General features: G+C 34.1%; 1 protein-coding gene across 1 annotated transcript; it reads left to right on the top strand.

The window, feature by feature from the left end:
• Positions 1 to 5,495: 5,495 nt before the first annotated feature.
• LOC123540997 (uncharacterized) lies at positions 5,496 to 20,138 on the top strand. Its single transcript, XM_045326337.2, has 3 exons — positions 5,496 to 6,168; positions 15,968 to 16,501; positions 17,976 to 20,138. The coding sequence occupies exons 2-3, from the start codon at positions 16,000 to 16,002 to the stop codon at positions 19,388 to 19,390; spliced, it is 1,917 nt and encodes a 638-aa protein (XP_045182272.2). The 5' UTR covers positions 5,496 to 6,168; positions 15,968 to 15,999; the 3' UTR covers positions 19,391 to 20,138.
• The last annotated feature ends 685 nt before the right edge of the window (positions 20,139 to 20,823 follow it).

The raw sequence follows: 20,823 nt of genomic DNA, 5'->3' as shown, positions 1-20,823 counted from the left end.
ACTGTGCAAAATATCTTTGACCTTTACTTTTCTCTCAAATAATTTAGTAGAACCATTAAAATGAAAATGCGATTGATGTGATCATGATATTTTTTTGTTTGTTTGATCTGTTTGTTTTTCTGACTAACACAAATATATATACTACTAGCCACTTCCTAAACAAATTTTACTTACATTCTTCTGGAGAAGTCATGCACCCAAAGGGGGGGGGGGGGGGGAGCCGGGGAAAAATTGAAATTAAATTAAAATTATGTTGCCAACATTATCTGACTCATTCCTGTATTGTAAATTCTCTAAGTCAGTAGATTTTTAGACTTTGAAAAAGTATTCAAGTATTTGCTGCATTTATGATCTATTTTATATTTACGGACTTTGAAAAATAACGGAGGAGTGAGTTGATGTTTACAAGGAAAGTTAGTCAAATACTTGCAATCTTACTAAAGTACTTGATCTTCTAAACGAAGATCTGAGAATGACCCATTCACATTCGTCTTCTGTATATTTTGGATTTCCAATATTGCTATTTTTAGTTTCGCAAATCTACTTTTATTTGAACCAATCAGACGACTTGTTCGAATGTCAAAGAGTAAGAAAAGTGTGCAGTCATTCCAGGGCTCGAACCTGGGACCCCTCGCTTACAGAGCAAGTGACCTACCGACTGAGCTAACCGGCTATCTGACACATTACGACATAAGAATTGCAAATATCAAAAACCAAGGCTAAATATAGATTTATAAAATGTTGTAAGATAATTTTTGATTGGCTAGCGAAAGGGTCGTCAGAACGAGGCTATCAATAGCTCGTTCTCAGATCCTAAGCGTAGCGTAATAGGAGATGTACTTTAGTCAGATTGTCAATACTTGTATAGTAATGCATCATTTTAAAGGTCATGTTAATACCAGAATATTTAGGATCGGATTATTATTAAATGATACATTGCACGATAAAACATCGCTTCAGAAAACAATTAAATATCTCACTTTTGCCCAATTTGAAATTTAAAGCGTCTAGCACTATGCTAAAGAACCCGCGGGCCTTAGTGTGGATGTTGTCTTTTCTTAGTAGTACTCTGACCACATTCTATTATTAGCATACAGTGAATGAAATATTCGATTCCCACGTGCACATTGATCAATTCTCCTAACCCATCGAAATTTATGTAAATTCTCTTAAAAAGTGTCTGTGTATTTATTCAACAAGCTGACAGTTCGATTACTAGGTCATCCGTGTTTACACGTTTTCAAATCAAAATTTCTCTACTTACAAAATAACCTTTCTACTTTTTTATTATGTCTTCTTGTAGCTTAAGCTCACGTTTTTCTTATACAAGACACACTAAAATATGGAACCCTGAGTTAAGGTTACAAAAGGCAATCTTTAATGTTTACAAACACGATGTTTACGAAAACGTACTGCACATATTATTGTGTTACTTGTGACTACAGTGTATATCGAATATTTGTAACAGGGCATAGATCTAATGATTATATCATTTTGCGAATTACCTTATGTTATGAATTACTTATGAACTTAAGTTAGAGGCCGACTGTAATTTTATATAAAAATATAAGTGTAAATTATAATTTTAACTGTCTACTTTCAGTTCTCCAAAGCTGAATAGTTAATACATTTTGTACGTTTAACTGTCCCCATGAAAAATAGCTTTTCTATGCTTGTACACCCATATATTGTTGAAACTTTTTACTTTATTTTGTCATGTTGTTACCATGTTGTAACCTGACTGGAAATAAAAGTATTTGTTGTTGTTGTTTCTGTCTTTTCTTTAAAAAAAAAAACTGGCATGCGATTTCTATCTATGCTATACTTCACGAATTCATAATCAGAAATCATGAATTCTTGAAATTGAAATGTCACCTCCGGTCTTTCATAGACGTCAGATTAAACGGTGACAACGCGCAACAAGAACTTACAATCAGAAAAAGAGCTTACACATAGATTTCTGCAAGCAATATAATAGTCCTACTTTTATGTGTACGATAATCAACATCTTCGCGTGGTTTATTATCTGATTTATCACGGGTCAGAATTCAGAAGAGCAGGAATTGAACCACGAGGGCGTTAGCTCGAGTGGTTAAATAGTCAAGCATCTGAACAATGAACTGTGGTAAGTTAGACGATAAACCGCACAAAGGCGTTATTTCATTCATAAAATTGTGTTAGACTTCTTTCATACACTGAGTAATGCAACGGACGTCATGTGACAATTTAACGTCATGATTGACGGCATGAAGTTCTCTCACCCGTCCGCGTGTCAACCCTGGTTTAAGACAGAATATACAATGCTTCATTTCCTTCTCTGTCTAACCGACTAAAAAGCGAGCCGTATTAAAATATTTTTAGTTGTTTTTGCTTTTTTGCTGTGATCTTTAAGTTACACCGACAAAAGATCTAAGATCATAAAGCAATTTTCAAGCTTATAATGTTGGAGGAAGACCTCTGCAGGTGTCTCTCCAAGTATTATCTAAACTCTGTACTTCCATAAGGCAGCTGGATAGCTTCTTGACATTTCAAAGTTCTACATCCCGAAGTGGTGTTCGAGGGTCAATTTTTGACGCCATAGAACTTATTTACTGGATCACGGAGGCACCGTTTTTCATTTCCAAATGTTTTGATTTTGCGAGATACAAGTATGTGACGATTAAAGAGGTGGGTCATGCCTGATGATAATTTGATTTTATATGAAACTCATCGTCTGGCAATTCATAACGCTAAAAGAATTCTTTATAACAGAACACTTGAAAAAGTTCTAGCAAAAAAGCTAACCCTGGAGGCAGCCATTTTCGTGTTTATGACGTATTTTACGTATTGAATTAATTCTTAATTTAGCAATTGCCCCTTTTATTGTTTACTGTATTTTCCTAACATTATGATAATTAACGTGGTAGATATTTCAACAATAACACGTACATAGAAATGTTGTCTGTATAATTTTATTACATCTACGTTTATCAAGATAATAAACATAATAATATATACAACGGACGTGACGTGGCGTCGAACGGCGGAAAAACGTGGAAAACCTTATCAAAATGCACGCACATAATACTTATAAAGTACATTCCGGATATGAGAACACTAAAATTTCCTGTAGGAGAATATTATAAAAAAAACAGTATCAGTAGATCAGTATCACTATCAGCAGACTAGCTCCTAGACTATGATATATCTCTTTTTTACATTTTTATGATTAAATTTAGTGAACTGAGCCAGTCTTTATTCTATGTCCAACATCAGTCCTCTGTGAAAATCTCTTAAAATAGATTGGCTTTTGTCTCTATGATATTAAATTCATCAAAAAATGAAAAATGTAGAAATATATTATTATCAGTCTAGTGGCTAGATTAAGCTATCAGATGCACCACTGTTTAAGTTGTTCATCGTAAATTATTTAGCGGTTCTTTTATACTTACTATGAACAGTGTATAGACAGCTTTGAAAGGTCTGATACCACCTATATATGAATTATAACTTAGCACCAAGGATGGAAATTGCTTATGGAACACGTTATAATACATCATTTTGTGGCATCTGTGATAGTTTTTTTCAAAAGCTATATCTATCACAGATGAATGGTAATTTCTGTCTAAAAAACAAGTTACATAACCGATGAAAAAGAGATATGAGCCGCGCCATGAGAAAACCAACACAGGGGCTTTGCGACCAGCATGGATCCAGACCAGCCTGCTGCGCATCTGCACAGTCTGGTCAGGATCCATGCTGTTCGCTTTCAAAGCCAGATGCAATTAGAGAAACCGTTAGCGAACAGCATGGATCCTGACCAGATTGCGTGGATCCATGCTGGTCGCAAAGCCACTATGTTGGTTTTCTCATGGTGCGGCTCATATTACTGAAACATGGGTTAGTATAATTTTCCTGTGTGGTTTGATCTGACTACACGTAAGAGATTCCATCCTTACATTGTTTCTGGTGACATCATGTGTAGTCGCGATATTGATTGCTTGTTATTTGTTTTTGTTATCTTTTTTTTTTTCACAGAATAGAGAAGCAGGTAGTTCCAGTTGCCGTGTGGTTTCTTGTAGATATTAATTAACGCCAAATCAGAAGTTATCCTTTTCAAGTACAAAGTTCAACAAACGGACAGTTTCCTTATTCGGCAATTTTCTATTATGATCGACCTGTTGTAAACAAATACTTGCATACATTTATTCCGTCATTATGTGGGATGGTTGTTCATAGAGAGAATAACTCCAGCGTGTGTTTTAACAAATATCTTTCACTTTATTAATAGTATAGAGATGACGGTTTAAGCACGTGTATACATTCACATACATCGGTAAATTGCTGTCTGGACTTTTTAAAGTTTTAGGCCTATCTGTCAGTACAAATTGTCCTACAAACACTCGGAAAATACTAAATTGGATCACCTCTGCATTTATCGTAATATTTATCATTTCTCAACACCTAATTTTTGTGATATCATGTGTTGATATCATAACTGTATTTAGTTTATGTACGATATATTTGTCTTGCGAGAGATTTCGTAGCCTAAGCCGGTGGCAGGGGGCGTGAGAGGTGTTGCACATTTCATTACCTCTCATGAACAGGCTCAATCAACCAGTTAACTTATGACTAAGTCTACGATTAAAATTGATAACTTCCCCTGCAGGTGTAATAATGTCGTTTTTATTCACTGTTTTTAAGTTTGTGATGCAATGTATGATTTGTCTTATCATGTTTGTCGTAGATGTTTTTGTCAGAATGAAGGATACACAATCAAATGAATAATAATAACCATTTCCATATATAAAATGCCCCCCCCCCCCACCACCCCCACCCCCACTCCTTTTTTTATATTGCCATAGAAACAAAGTAACTGCAGTGGAGATCAAATATTGAAATGTTCATAATTTTCTCATTTATAAGCCGATTTTGATAATTCTCCAATATACACTTTTGTATTTTCCCGTTTTTATCCTTTTTTATTGATTTTATAAAGAAAAGAAGAGGAGACATGTTAAAGAGTACAACCACGTTGCCTTTCCCTTCCGATAATTATATAAGTACATGCAACATTATTACAATGAATTTGAAACCGTTTCTGGAATGTGAAATCTAATTTTAGCTTTTGAATGAAAATCAAAGGCGAATTTCCACCTCAGATAATGAATTATAACAGCAGCATACATGTTTACAAAAAAAAAAAAAACAACACTTACACTCACCAGTTTCCTTTATCATTTAAAGAGATTTGCATTTTTCTTCATTTCATCCCCGATGTTGAAAAATCTAGGCTCTATTTCAGGTCGACATATTCTCTTTAAACGAGAAATTGTTTGTTGCAATTTTGTTTGATAGAAAGCAAGTTTGTTTGTGTCCAAAAATAAACCGTGAACATTCGCTCATCTCGCTCTTTAGCACTTAGGTAATTTGTGTCAATTATCAAAGTAGAGCCTTTCTCAGTTTTAACTCAAACAAACGACAAACATCGCAGTAGTTGTGATGCTACTATATTAAAGGTTCTGGGAAGTTTGGCTTACCTACAGAATAATATTATGTTATTAGTGTAATGTGGATATGATAAAAGCGAGCGTTTTAAGACATTTCTCAGCCACTTAACGCTGGAGTTTTATGAGACTTGAAGTGCGTTCGATATTCATTGCCTTGACTATAAAATCTAGTGCATTTTCCGTATTATATACTTGTCTTGAAGTCATTCAGACTAACCAGGTTGCTGCAATTTGTTTAAAGGCTTATTTTTAAATAACGTATTGTTCATATACCGTGAAATACTTCATGCATTATTCACTCATTCTGTTTAACTAGATATCGGGAACACTTAACTGCCTAACAAATCGTAGTGCATGACATTTCCAACCATATACAGTTTGAAATGTGTATCGGATTCCGTTAGTTTCTGTGAAAATATTGGCATTTTCAGGCCATATTACTGTCCTCACAGAGAGCGGGAAAACCATGACTCATACCGATCTATTACTAAAAGCCGTAATGTCTTAACGACAGTTACAGCAGTGTTTCAGAAGCTGCGGTCCGATTGAGCTTTGATAGCTGTATGAAAACTTGTTGCACATTTTTAAGACGGGAAAAAGACAATTATTATGTTGATGCATTAAAATGTGAGGATTTTATTCAAGAATGCCAGGATTCCAGATTCCAGAAATATATTGGGTATGTTTATATTTTTTTCTCTTGATGTTTTGTTAGCTTGTCACAGAGTTAAATGTCAAAAGGCGTGACATTACATATAATATTACTGATTCGTTCACATATATATAACTTTTACAAGAATCATGTTATACAGTATCACTGCCGACTGGTGAAATATAGTATTTCAGTTAGAACGCTTATGTAACGACGAAAGAAGAAAGCAATTAAATTGGAATTTGTGGTACAGTTTTCAGTATATATCGACCAGGTTATGTGATAATCCTTGTATATTTCTTTAATTTTTGCGCATGCTGCAATTAGAATTTTCCAGTTTCAGAAATATACGACGTTTTATATAATAAACTTCTTGTGTCTCCACGATAAACGTCTCGCAAAAAAAAAAAAAATGAAACATGAGCTTTTTTTCATGAGCGAATTTCTGTTGTAAAGTTGGGATAATGGTTGGGCAATTTTATGAATTATTCTCCATGTACTACTATTACTACTATTATTTTGCACATATTCGTTTGGCACAGCATATCTTTAAAAAATACTATACATGTATGTGTTTGTTGACACATGAGAATGTGAAGCTGAATTCGTTGTAATGATAAATGAATTTAGCACATTTTTTTTCGGAATACATGCATGAACTTTAAGTCTTAACGACAGAGTGACAGTACATTTTGAAAAGTACGGACTTGTATCGCAATATATTCTAGAAACGCGTCTCGGGGGGTCTATATTGATTACGTATTATATTTGTTTAATTTGCTCTTCAAACTCAGAAGGCGGTATAATGTTATACGGATTCAAACTATTTACATTGCAATTGCTCCGGGACAAAAAATTGTAGTTTGGGTTTGATCATAACATTGATTTTTGTATTTTGTTTCGTGCCAATTGTATTATCTATATTAAGTATATATTTTTCATTTACGGCAATGTTCGGAGCCAGTTTTTCCTACGGAACATACCTAGCTAAATTTAATGTTACATTTGAAACCAGAAAGAAATGTTAAATATATAGTTTAAAATCAGTGTTCTTGACAGTAAATGCACCATCTATTAACAATAGCAGTTATTATGCGTTTTTCTTTTAAACTTCTGATGACTTTTTACAAATTTGAGTGTAATTCTCTTGTAATTAACGTCAAAATGACTTTTTGCATAAACACGCTTTCTGTTAAAATGTTTTGGACCGCAAAAAGTAGAGTTATTTAGGGAACTTAAGAGTTTCACATATTTTCCGAACAAAATACTAATTCAAGTCTTTTCAGGTTCATTTTTGTGAATGTCGTTTACTACAGTCGAACCTGTACTGAACACTGCCTCAGTACGTAAAAAGCCACGATTTTTTGAGAACTTGCAATGAAAGGACAGTTCACCTATTACTTAGTCTATATAACATTTTTATGTATACCTTTTAACTGAGACAACTTTTCCCAATTTCTCCAGCATGGTCTTTATATACAAGGTTGACTAAAAGGGGAAATGATCTCCTTTGTTCGATCAATATACCACTTTTTCACATTCTCAAGGATAATTTGACTGAAAGGGAATTTTTTTCTTTTCAATTTGCTACTTTTCCCCGTTTCTCAGGCATTGTCGTTTACATAGGTTCGACCGGAACGGAAAGTATTTTGCTTGTACCATCAATGTACAATATCTTTTTATTTCTATGATGATCTTTATAATCCGGCATAACTGTGTCGGAAAGAGAATAGGAAACGGTATTGGATGGTCTTTACTGAAAAGTTTGACTGTACGGAAAAAAAACATCTTCTGTAGGACGGTCGTTACATACAGGTTTAATTGTGTAGTTAAAATGATCATCCGACCTAATGAATGGCCTTTCTATACAGGTTCGACTGTAAATAGAATGATATTCCTTAAACCATTAAGAAAACTATCATGTCTCATTGTTTACCCTTAATCATATTATTATGGCATAACACCAGCATGAGTTTTGTAACAACAATAATTGGATTACGCAATGGTATCAGCTACCTGTTACGAATCAATTAGAGGAGAATACCTGAGAGGGTTGCTTCTGTCAGATATCTATGTAATGTTAATGGAGGAGTGGTACTCGGCTTTGTAATAAAATGCAACATAGCATGAGGTCACGAAATGTTATGATTCAGTAAAAGTGAATTATTCAGTAGCTGTATAACTACGCGCGCAGAGTAAATTAAAGCTCATCTAGTATTTATAATATACTAAGTATACTAAGTAACCATTCACGCTCTGATTAGAAAATTAAAGCTTATTCATAATAAATTATAGACAAAAGTAACATTTTCATATAATGTACAGTTTGTTACGAGTTACATTAAATAGAATAACCGCTTGTATACTAGTACATATACCGCTTATGCCACTAGTTCGTTCATAATTTACGTTATTTTTAGCCCACCATCATGATGATGGTGGGCTATTAAAATCACTCTGCGTCCGTGGTCCGTCCGTCCGTCATTCCGTCCGTCCGTCCGTCCGTCCGTCCGTTAACAATTTCTCGTTATCGCATCTCCTCAGAAACTACTGGGGGGATTTTGACCAAACTTTGTCAGAATGATGTATTGGTACCCTAGTTGTGTCCCCCTGAAAATCAGACTGGTTCAACAATTTATGAGTGAGTTATGGCCCTTTGTTTATTTCTATAATTTATATAGATTTATATAGGGAAAAACTTTGAAAACCTTCTTGTCCAAAACCACAGAGCCTAGGGCTTTGATATTTGGTATGAAGCATCATCTAGTGGTCCTCTACCAAGATGATTCAAATTATTTCTCTGGGGTCAAATATGGCCCCCCCTGGGGGTCACATGGTTTATATAGACTTATATAGGGAAAAACTTTGAATAACCTCTTGTCCAAAACCACAAGGCCTAGGGCTTTGATATTTTGTATGTGACATCATCTAGTGGTCTTCGACTAAGATTGTTCAAATTATACCCCTAGGGTCAAATATGGCCCCGCCCTGGGGGTCATATGGTTTACATAGACTTATATAGGGAAAAACTTTGAAAATCTTCTTGTCCAAACCACAAAGCCTAGGGCTTTGGCATTTGTAATGTAGCATCATCTAGTGGTTCTCTACCAAGTTTGTTCAAATTATCCTCCTAGGGTTAAATATGGCCCCGCCCCAGGGGTCACATGGTTCATATAGACTTATATAGGGAAAAGCTTTTAAAATGTTCTTGTCAGTAACTACAACATTCAAACTTGGACCACATGTATATTTTTGAGTGGCAAGATGAACCTTGACATGAGTTGACCTTGATTTTGACCTAGTGACCTACTTTCACATTTCTGTAGCTACAGCCTTCAAATTTGGACCACATGCATAATTTTGTGCACTGGAAAAAACTTTGACCTTTATTTTGACCTAGTGACCTACTTTCACATTTTTGAAGGTACAGGCATCAAATTTGGACCATATGCATAGTTTCCTGTTTCAAATGAAATTTGACATTGATTTTGACCTAGTGACCTACTTTCACATTTCTCAAGCTACAGCCTTCAAATTTGGACTACATGCATAGTTTTGTGTACCGAAAAAAACTTTGACCTTGACATTGACCTAGTGACCTACTTTCACATTTTTGAAGGTACAGGCTTCAAATTTGGACCACATGCATAGTTTTGTATTCTGAAATAAATTTGACCTTGATTTTGACCTAGTGACCTACTTTTACATTTCTCAAGCTACAGCCTTCAAATTTGGACCACTTGCATAGTTTTGTGTACTGAAATGACCTTTGACCTTTACATTGACCTAGTGACCTACTTTCACATTTTTAAGGTACAGGCTTCAAATTTGGACCACATGCATAGTTTTGTATTCTGAAATAAAATTTGACCTTGATTTTGACCTAGTGACCTACTTTTACATTTCTCAAGCTACAGCCTTCAGATTTGGACCACATGCATAGTTTTGTGTACCGAAACAAACTTTGACCTTTACATTGACCTAGTGACCTACTTTCACATTTTTGAAGGTACAGGCTTCAAATTTGGACCACATGCATAGTTTTGTATTCCGAAGTAAAATTTGACCTTGATTTTGACCTAGTGACCTACTTTTACATTTCTCAAGCTACAGCCTTCAAATTTGGACCACCTGCATAGATTTGTGTTGTGTACGGAAATGAAATTTGACCTTGAGCTAGTCAGTAAGTCTTGAAATTTGGAACACTCAAAAATGGCACATTGGTGGGCGCCAAGATCACTCTGTGATCTCTTGTTTAATTCATGCAAATTACATAAAAATGATAGAATTTTTATATCATTATGTTAGAGAACTATACGTTACATTGGTTTTAGCCAAGTTAAATTAAGTTATTGTCATTATATCCTGTAATAAAACGAAAAAATAATTCCTCAAACTTATCTTTTTCATATGACATTAAAGATAAGTCATTTTTATTCATTTTTTTTATTTTAATTTCATATTAAACGATACAATTTCAGGAAAACATGTAAATAACAAAAGTCAAATTCTGTGTAGTGTCAAATGCTGTGTAGTATTATAAGAAAAAAAGCAAAAAAACAAAAAAAAAAAAAAAAAAAAAAAAACAAAAAAAAAACGGAAGGTTGCTTCTGCATGTCATTTCTCGAAATTGGATCATAGTTCTGGAGTCAACATAATTTAAACATTAAACCTCTCCACAGACAAAGTCGAAGTATTCACAAAAATATTGCTGTCTTTGTCTATAACATTGTCTTATATACTTAACTAGACAAAAATACTACTTTCACTTCTTGACATGCCGATACATGCTGTTTACTTTACACGTGCCACGCAATTGTCTGGCACGTGCTCATCCTTAAAACTATCGTTATTTCACTTAATGCGATACATTCTATATTCATATATTGATATTCAGAGTTAATCTGATACCGAGGGACCATTAAAGTATCAAGTATTATTCGCTTATTGATATGCAGAGGACAGAAAACTAAACTATTGGGTTTTCTGAATCTCTCCTCGATTCACGAGACAAACTCGTGCAGTTTGTGGCTTAATTTGGAACCATTTGACAGGACTCATAAATATTAGATAAGTCTTAAATTTAGAATTGGACGTTAGAAGCTTAAGTTTTATTTCGAAACAGGCAACATTTTTAATGAAACTTTGCATGTATATTGCTACAACTATAACAAAATGCTCTGCATTGTTGCAACAGTATAATTTCATCGTAAAATTTTTATAAGCAGTTCCACTTTTGGCGTTTTTACGACTCAGTTTTAGGCCTAGAAAAGTTTATTTTGGGATTCTCTGTCGAATGAAAGAATGAAACGAGACGCTAAGCCGCTTTAAAAATATCTTTATTTTTTCAGTTGTATTTTGATTTAGATGACGAATGCTTATATGTTGATTCAGGACTCCAGGTTGGCTAAGACATCTAAATTTTATGATTGCGAAAAACTTCTGAGAAATTGATCTCATTAGAATGTCTTGCAGGGCCATCTATATTAGATAAGAGTTGTTAACAACAGAAGTTGTGATATTGATATCTAGACAGGGCGTGAAATATTCATACCTTTAATAAAATAGAAAAATGTGAAATTACATAACCGAAACATTACTTGTGTTGGCCTATATCGCCTAACTATTCTGGCATAGCACTTATTAACAGTAAATAATGTCTTATTAAGATGCGGAGCATATTGTCAGGAATATCGTATTTCGGTCAACCGGTCATACGACCTTTATTTAGATGGCGTAGAACTACAGTCATTGATTTTTATAGGAAGAAGCCACTCAAGGCCGGTGTCTACCCAGGTATCCATCCGAAATTATTCTCATACATGTCCCTTGCTGTGGGTCTTTCATCACAATTTGACACATATATTCAATTTACAATTTTATAGTTTATTCAAGTGTCACATTAAGCGAACGGTATATACACATTTCAATACATACAGATAGAAATAAAAAAAAGATATCATTTGTTATACACCCAGCCAAATATTACTTATGAGACACAGATACAGATATGTACTGTTTATTTAAGGAAAGTACATTATAACCGGGGTATTGTCATACGAGTTTCGGGAATGCTATCAAAGCGTACGATAGCGGAGAAAACTGCTATCAATTCTAACTGTTGTTTCCACTTTTAGTCCAATTATAACGAAGTTTCTTTCTCTTAAAGCTCGAATAATTGCCCTTTAATACCAGTGAACCCTCCATGTATCTTTGACCCTAAAAACCTGTAGAATATTTCAGGAAAAAATCCCAAAAGGTCCCATTATTCTGTCAGAATTTCCGAATTTTCTAATTACCTGAGCGCCTAATTGGAACATAATCAGGTTTTCCCGCCACTGATATATTTCCCAAGGGGAGTTAATTACAGCATTGATAAGAAATCCACATTCATTTGCAGGCCATTATTTGTTTTACCTTTTTGCCAATATTTTGTTTTTCCCATGGCTATATTGTTTGAATGATTCTTGATTATATTTGCTTAACTCATGGGCATATTTCACACATATATCTCATTTCAATTTACTCCCTGTGTAGTGTTGGTTCATCGAAATATATCTATTTTATACGTGTTTTATATTAGTGTATACGCTTCTCAATCGAAAGGAATGAACTTTGACTGGCAAATACACATTCTTTTGAAACACTTAATGTTTTCCAGTACCTTGGAGATATAATATCCAAGAGTACATTTCAATAAAATCAAATTTTCATCGCCTCAGTTGTAGGCCGCCTAATTGTTTTGCTTGTATCAAATCAACGAATACACTAGAGGTAAAGATTTATTTAGTTTTCATAAAAGATAAATTAAATAAATATTCATTGGAAATATTTTTCCGCAATATATGAGGCTACCAAGAAAGAGATGAGATAACGATGCTAAAACATTCCAATTTAGTCATTTTTCCATATGTCTCTTGCTTTAATAGTATTATATGTTATGTATTGTTCTGAGGGCCTCATGGAAGATTGATGTTGTTCGTCAAATGAGTTCTCCTCGTTAAATAAAGGCTTTATTATTATTATTATTATTATTATTATTATTACACCATCCCCGATTCCCTTTCAGAAATAAATTGGTTTTATCTTCTGGAATTCATTGTCCCGTGGTGTTGTTAGCGCCAATTCATGCATGTTGATGAGCTGAATCAGACCAGATTTTTCATTCCGATAATTGTGTTATACTGTTCTCAAAGGTCACAATTTTATGATAGTTTCTGTAAGAATAGTATAATAACTGGATATGTCTGACATTTCAGGCGGAGTAAAATCTACTAAGTGCCACAGGAAAGTCATTTCGTTATGAGAAAACGCTCTCTCTTCAAAGAATAATTACTTTTTTTGTGTACATGTAGTGAAATAACACATCCTTAATTGCTATCGGCATCGTAACTTTACACTACCCAACATCAGTTATATTTCTGTCGTGAAAGATATAAAGTATATTTCAGAAATTTTGACGCATAAATTTATTTACTACCGCTGTCCTTTCACATATACATACACATCTACACATCAAATGATCTGAATCTGGCTAGGGTTCCAACCTACTACAGTATTTCATTCGAATCCAAAGATCTAAACAAATCGATGTCGCATGAATGTTTATTTCATGTAGAAAATCTGTCAGGTATTTTTACTTGCAATGTAACACAATTTTTAAATTCTACATACTGTACATTTTTCTAAAATAATAGTAACTGCTTTATAACCTTTTTCTAAATTTATCAGTAGATCTACCTATTTCAGAATATTCCTAGGACGTCAAATATTTTGAAGACGTCATTTTTTCAATATCTGTAGCTCAATGATATTACTTTAATTTCTTTTAGATTTTATTCACATATTATGACTTACGAGAGAAAATTGGAGATACTGACTAGTAAAACTTCCTGTAGAGTAATAATTGCTTTAACCAATTAATCAATATACAGTTGTATAGAACAAATGTCTTTGCGAACGCATTAGATTGTATATGCAAAGTAAATTTTGTCCGTGTTAATTTTCCGAAGACCTGCATCATGCCTATGAATGTTATTTTGATTTTTTGACTTATAAATTATTATTATTATTATTATTATTATTATTACTACTACTACTGCTACTACTACTACTACTACTGCTACTACTACTACTACTACTGGTGGTGGTGGTGGTACATGTAGTGGTATTTCACGAGATATTCCACACAATCAGGTATTCCATTAAATATCAACTAAGTTAATCACAATATCATATAAACTCAAAGTGCAATCATAAACACAGTCTCATAATAAAAGTACATTAAAATAAAGAAAATTTGTATTCATGTCAAAACATTATTTACAAGTTCTCCGAAAATATTGAAATAAAAAGTCTCGGCAATATATTTCGTTGCAATAACATGTTTACGTTAGAAAAAGTTATAGAATTCCCCGTAACGTTCTCCTTAAGGGTAGAATTAACATTTACATACTTGGGATTTTATGTCTCTGAGGATACAAGAACTAACTTTAATTATGAATATATTTCCATAGCTCGATGTTTACCGCGGAGCAATGAATCACAGAAATTCATGAATCACAGAAATACATGACGGGGATGTCAGATCTTGTTTAATCGAGGGAACACTGCACTGGCTATGTTAGGTTAAACGTCAAATATAGCGGAATGGAGAATGATGAATTGAGATATCTCCTATAGCTTCGTGGCGTTCGTCAGATATTGTAAAATACTGTAAGATATATCGACTGAAAATGACGCGAGTGAGTCATTTGACTAGATTATAGATATATCTCTAAGATTATGGTTACTACATAGAGTCGTATATTACTTAAAATTGCCACAGGGTACATCTTGTAATTTACATCCTGGTGCCAGTTCTGTGAAACTAATTCTCAGTCATCTCAGAGTCTGCTTCAGTTCTCATTTTCTTAAAGGGGCATGCTTCAAATATAACTATTTCTTGAATGTTTGAAGCATTGATATTTGTTTCAAAAATATAAACACAGCTATATATCCAGGAACACGTGTATAACTGTAATGGTCATATGAAGCAAAATTTTTATATGCGTTAGTCACGCAATAAAAATTGATAAGCAGTCAACTCATTCTGCTATTATTTTGCTCGATTCTTCAAATGATCATCTAATAGATTGTAGTTAACATACCACAACAGCAGTGGCTGTGTGGCGGTCGTAATAGTCTACCCTTGTTTGAACCTATGGTCGTTATATCTTCTGGTCCTTTGCGTCAATAGAGTCCATGTAGTCGAGTTCCTATGGGGCGTGGCCGGTGCTGCGCGTGTCAGTACCCGTCATAAACAAACTCATTCAAATATTTTTTGGCTATGTACTTCGTAGATTTCAGTCATTATTTCATTCAATAACATATTTCATGTGTTTTGAAAATGAAATTCGGACATTTGTTTGATGAATAGTCCCTTTAAATACGCATACAAAAGCTGCACCCAAAAGAACATTTTTTCTGGGAGATGGAATATGCGTCCTTGTATCTACACATCAAAGTCAGGACTCAGTTAGACACGTATCTATGTCAACAGAGTCTATTGATTTAAACTTGTTGGCTTTTATATCTAGGACATAACAGAGTTTATACACAATATGGAAATGATTTTCTGGCTGTAGGACAGGATTATCTCTTATATGATATGTCATCTTATGCGAATAAAGTCATATAATTGTATTGAGTAGAGGAGTAGCCATTTTGTATAGAGATTCATCAAGAAGTTCAAAGGAACAGATATGCTCAGTAGATGATATTATATGAAATTCATACTGTATCATTCTTATCTAACCAAATTAGAACGTTTTCATTTCAATTTCAGGCTGACAGAAGAATACACATCATTGATTCAACATGAAATTTAGACAGTTCGAATTTCGTCTGTTTCCAAGGATACGGAGCAGAAAGAAAAAGAAGACAAAATTCAGCCACACTGACTACCCACGTGATATAAGTCTTGATAAAAACTGTAATTTATACAAGACTGATTTTCCCTGTTTCTATGACAATTTAGCTGTAGATGCTGCCATTTCGGAGCAATTCCCAGGATATGTATTGTGCAGAAACAATAATGCAGTACTTGACAATTTCGGTAAATCATACAATGATGATATCAATACGAAAACATTCCCACTCAATGAACTAAAAATTGATATCGACAGTACCTGCAGTTGTACTCAGTGCGCCCATTTGACAGAGAACTTGCCTTCTGAACAAACGGCATGCGGAGTACTTTCGGAGACCTGCACCAGGACTTCTGTTGGGACACCAAATACCATTCCAAGGTCAAGAACTCGTATAAAAACAAATCCATGGTTACCATCCCCAAGATCAACTCCAAGCCCTTCTCCAACAGGTAGTAGAACAACTTCTTAGCCTAATCTAAATATATAAAGATAAAATATAGTCAAATAGTCAAAACGGTTTTATATACAAGTAAACTTTCAAAACTTGTATTCCGTAGCTTATTTATTGATCTTGTATCTTGATTTTTTTGAGTGGTCCGACAAGTAAATATTTAAGGTAGTTCTGCACGTTTGAAAAACCGGAAGTGATGGCGTAACGTTATTTATCCGGTAAACGTAGTAGAATAAAGCCTGGATTCGGCCTACGGAAATGAAAATCAATTTATGAATTAATTGAAACCTGTGAGTAAATTTATTACAATGGCATTGTTGCTATATTACTAAAGTCAAGATATGATAGTAAAACATACGGCACGTTAAATAATTCAAAATAATGTGTTAACATTAGCGTGAAATGTCCGGTTCACTTTATTCATAGTCAAATATCTCAAAAATAAGTACACGGACCTATACATTTTATTTAACCAAATTATAGTCCATATGTTTATTAACAACCATGGGAAGTTTCATCAAAATCTACATTGTAGAAAAAATTCTATTCGCGAAAATGTTATGAAATTTATGATTTTCCCATAGACTCCCATTATGAAATATTGCATGAGGTCCAAATTTTTCAAAGCAGTCTAGCAAAAAATCAAGCACACGACCCTATCTTTTTTATTTGCTGAATTTTCTAGGTATATTCTGAAGTTTTGAAAAATCAGAGTTTAATCAAATTCTACATTGTAGAAAAAATTTTCACCCAGAAGTGCAGAACTACCTTAATGATATTTGAATAATTTGAACAATTCATTTTTATATAATGTGCATCTTTGCGACAAATAACATTGTTACATTAATTGTACTATGATCTTAAAAGCGACAAAATCCCTTCCGGACAAAACCGTTCCCGCTGCATACCATGCTCTAAAATATCAAGGTGAATAATTAACTCTTCGGTAATTCTGAATAAGTAGAACAAAACTTCTTTCATCTTACTTGTTCAAACCCTGGGCCTTGGAATTTTAAACGGAATGGGCTCTGTTTATATTGGTTTAGTCCTTCTCATCATCAAGTGTCAGCGGGAGGGGTTTTATCCGAGAGGGTCTTTTTCTATCTGCCATAATGACAATAGATAACATATCTGCGCATTTGGTACACTTTATCCATCTATTAACGTATTGAACGAATTCAATCGTCCTCTTGTCTCAATTCCATTCATTACCTTCAAAGTTCACTTTAAACGGACTCGAAATATCAATCTTCAAACAAAGACTGGCTAATAATATGCTGTCAGATTTCAAAATTAGTTAATGTGCTGCATTTTATATTTAAGTTATTCTAGGAACATTATTTGATTTTTGATATTTCCTTTTATTTTGAAGATAATATGCAATATTCATAACTAATAAAAACAAAATTATAACAAGACCATAACAAAACGAGAAAACTAAGAATCGTGCATACATTTTGCTTTATTTGCAGACCAACATGTGATAGCCTACCCAGCAGGCTATGAAGAAAGTGATATTATGTATGCGACGAGACCGAGTACTCTCCCCTTATTTTCCTCTCATAACTCTAATTTTTATGCATCTGTGAGAGCATTAACAACACCTTCAACGGGCTTGGCTGAGATTCCGGAAACTGAAATTCTACATGACGGTTTAAACAGGAAACTATACGACAGAGGAGGAGAATACCTTTACAAAACTATTAAAAAGGAAAGTAAGCCAGTCTTTGCAAAAGGAGGAAGACAATCGCCGGTGAACAGTTTACTGAAAGACGATCCGAATTATGAAACTGATGTGTCAAGCTGTGGCTCACCTCTGAATGAATTCCTGAAATGTGTCAAGTATGAGATCGATTTCTCCTACGAGAGAATTGCCGATGATATGTTAGAAAGTTCAACATTTCCAAGAGATGATAGTTTTAATTCCAGTATTAACACTAATACCGACATTCCGGAAATAGAGAAGTTAGATGGAGCAGATAAGATTGCTTGTCAAACGAAAATTGAAGACGACGCTGATATTACGTTTGATGATACGAATAATAACATGCAAGAATCTATTGATACAGGGTATGCTAGTGTATCACGTGATAGTGATTTCATGTCGTCTGATGATGAGTTTGGAATGAAATCTGAAAGCAAATGTGAGATGAAAGATGTAGATAGCACAAATGACGCACATGATGACTACCATTCCATAGATTCTAAAGAAAATAGTAACATGAAAATCATGTCTGAATCCCCAGAAGTATATGAAAGTCATTTCACAAGAAAGACTGATTATGACGTCACAGACTATGATACTGACATTGACCATGAAATAGATATTGACCAGATCAGCGATTACAGTCATACAAGCGAGTTAGAATGGGATGATGAACCTATGACAAAAACATTAATACTTGAATTTCCACACGTCATTTCCGCTCAAAATGGAGATACCAGTTATGACAGTCCAATAAGTGAAAAAGACGATTCTGTTCGGCAACCGATAAAAAGATATAGTTCTGTCAAATACAGAAGAAACAAAGGACACTATTTAGAAAATGATTGTACTTGTCATCGTCGAAGGTCAAGGTCGCTTGCTGATATTCAACTTAGTCTAGACGAAAAAGTAATTCTACTTAGAGAAGAGAAAACGTATGTTCAGCGCAAAATTCACGAAGCAATATTAGAAGAAAAACTTAAAGAGCATCAGATGAAGATTTTCAGGCTGCTGTCGGGTGACCAAAAGAAACAGCTCATTGTAAAGACTTTGCATGATCTCAAATCGAGGCTAGAAGACCAGAGCGCTCGGTTGCAGTCAAGTTACAATACAGTAATCTCTCTGCAGAATATGTATTTAAAGCGACGCAACGATCGGATGTGCGAAGATATAGACTATTGAAAATGGTGACTATATTTGAAATATTCCCAGCATGCAAAGTCTTACAAGTTCAGGTAAAATTCGATATCTGTAATTCCAAGAACCAGTGCATTTTACTTTGAGATATCGCAACTTCGACTTGAAGGAGGTAGACGTATGAGAAATTTGTTCCTGGAGTTTCTGTCGCATCTGTTTATCCAGTGTTCAAAGAAAAAAAATGTTGCTACATATTTTTAATGCCTTTCCTCGAGGTTTATTTCTTTTGACATCTAGACAGTCTGCGCCTTTTAAGACAGATTTGGGACATATTTTACTTCGATAAAAAAACGAAAGTAATATGATTGACGGAAATTTAATATTTTTTTTCGGAAATTCGGAGTCGTGGTATATTGATTACTTTCAAAAACGGAAAAATTACAGAAGTTTAGAAGAAACTTTGTCGGGACTTCAACATTGCTTCATTTTGGACGAGATGAACGAGTTTATTGACTGTATATTGTGTGACATTTCACAATACGCGTCAGCTAAGATGTAAAATCTATAACGTACGACAATAATGTCATTATGCTATGAGATATTGTGAGTGGTATCAAAATATAAGACAGTTGATGTGTGCTCTAAGATATGCCCATTTGTGCAATATGTTATTTATTTGATATTTATTGTTGTTTATATAAAATATTACATATACATGTACATGTAAACATGTAATATCGTTAATTTCATTCATTAAAGTAGATATAGCTCAATCTTAAATAAAAGTTTAAAATAGAAAGCTGGGCGATTTTGTTTCTGAAACGAGTGTGTGTATTTAACATCTGGCCTCTTGTATGTACTGCAAATGTTTTCTTTTGTAAAATCTCCCCTTACATTATTGTTTACTCGCATTTGTTACAAGGCTGTAGTGTGCAATCTTTAACATAAGTTAAAAGTACTTTAAGTTATATATCCCTGTACGTTTTCCTGTCCTAATTTGCGAAGATGGTTATTTAGTGACGTCATAAGCATACCGTTAGGAATTTCTAACGCCCGATAGTTCCAATCATGTTTGGTCCAGATAAGTAGGCATTAACCATCCAGAGACGCATCCGAATTCGTATGCGACAAATGTGTGTAGAAATTTAAAGCAAAACGCGTTTACAAGTTCTTATTCTATCATATGTATACCGGCTTTCAGTCCATAAAGCAAAATTGATGCGATTTTCAAATAATACCATTGTTGTATTTAAGAAATAATTTACAACAAAAGAGTGCTTTAACACTATTTATGCACGATGGGCGGTTATACGTCGGGCGAAATAATTTCACGAGGGCGCAGTGTATAAAAAGTGTTAAAACCCGTTTGTGCTATAAATTATTTCGATTCTAATATGCCCTTAATCTATCTAAACAGTAGATAAAATATAGAAGCGCTCTTTCTTGGTCGCAACAAAAACTTTGATGTCACCGCACGT

Source organism: Mercenaria mercenaria, chromosome 16 (genome assembly GCF_021730395.1).
Source record: "Mercenaria mercenaria strain notata chromosome 16, MADL_Memer_1, whole genome shotgun sequence".
NCBI classification, from domain to species: Eukaryota; Metazoa; Mollusca; class Bivalvia; order Venerida; family Veneridae; genus Mercenaria; species Mercenaria mercenaria.
This window is presented reverse-complemented; position numbering and strand designations above follow the sequence as displayed.

Excerpts from the sequence above, each read along its gene's own strand:
- LOC123540997 (XM_045326337.2), top strand. The coding sequence starts at position 16,000 with ATGAAATTTAGACAGTTCGAATTTCGTCTGTTTCCAAGGATACGGAGC. Across the intron at positions 16,502-17,975 it reads TCCAAGCCCTTCTCCAACAG|ACCAACATGTGATAGCCTAC; the intron begins GTAGTAGAACAA and ends CTTTATTTGCAG.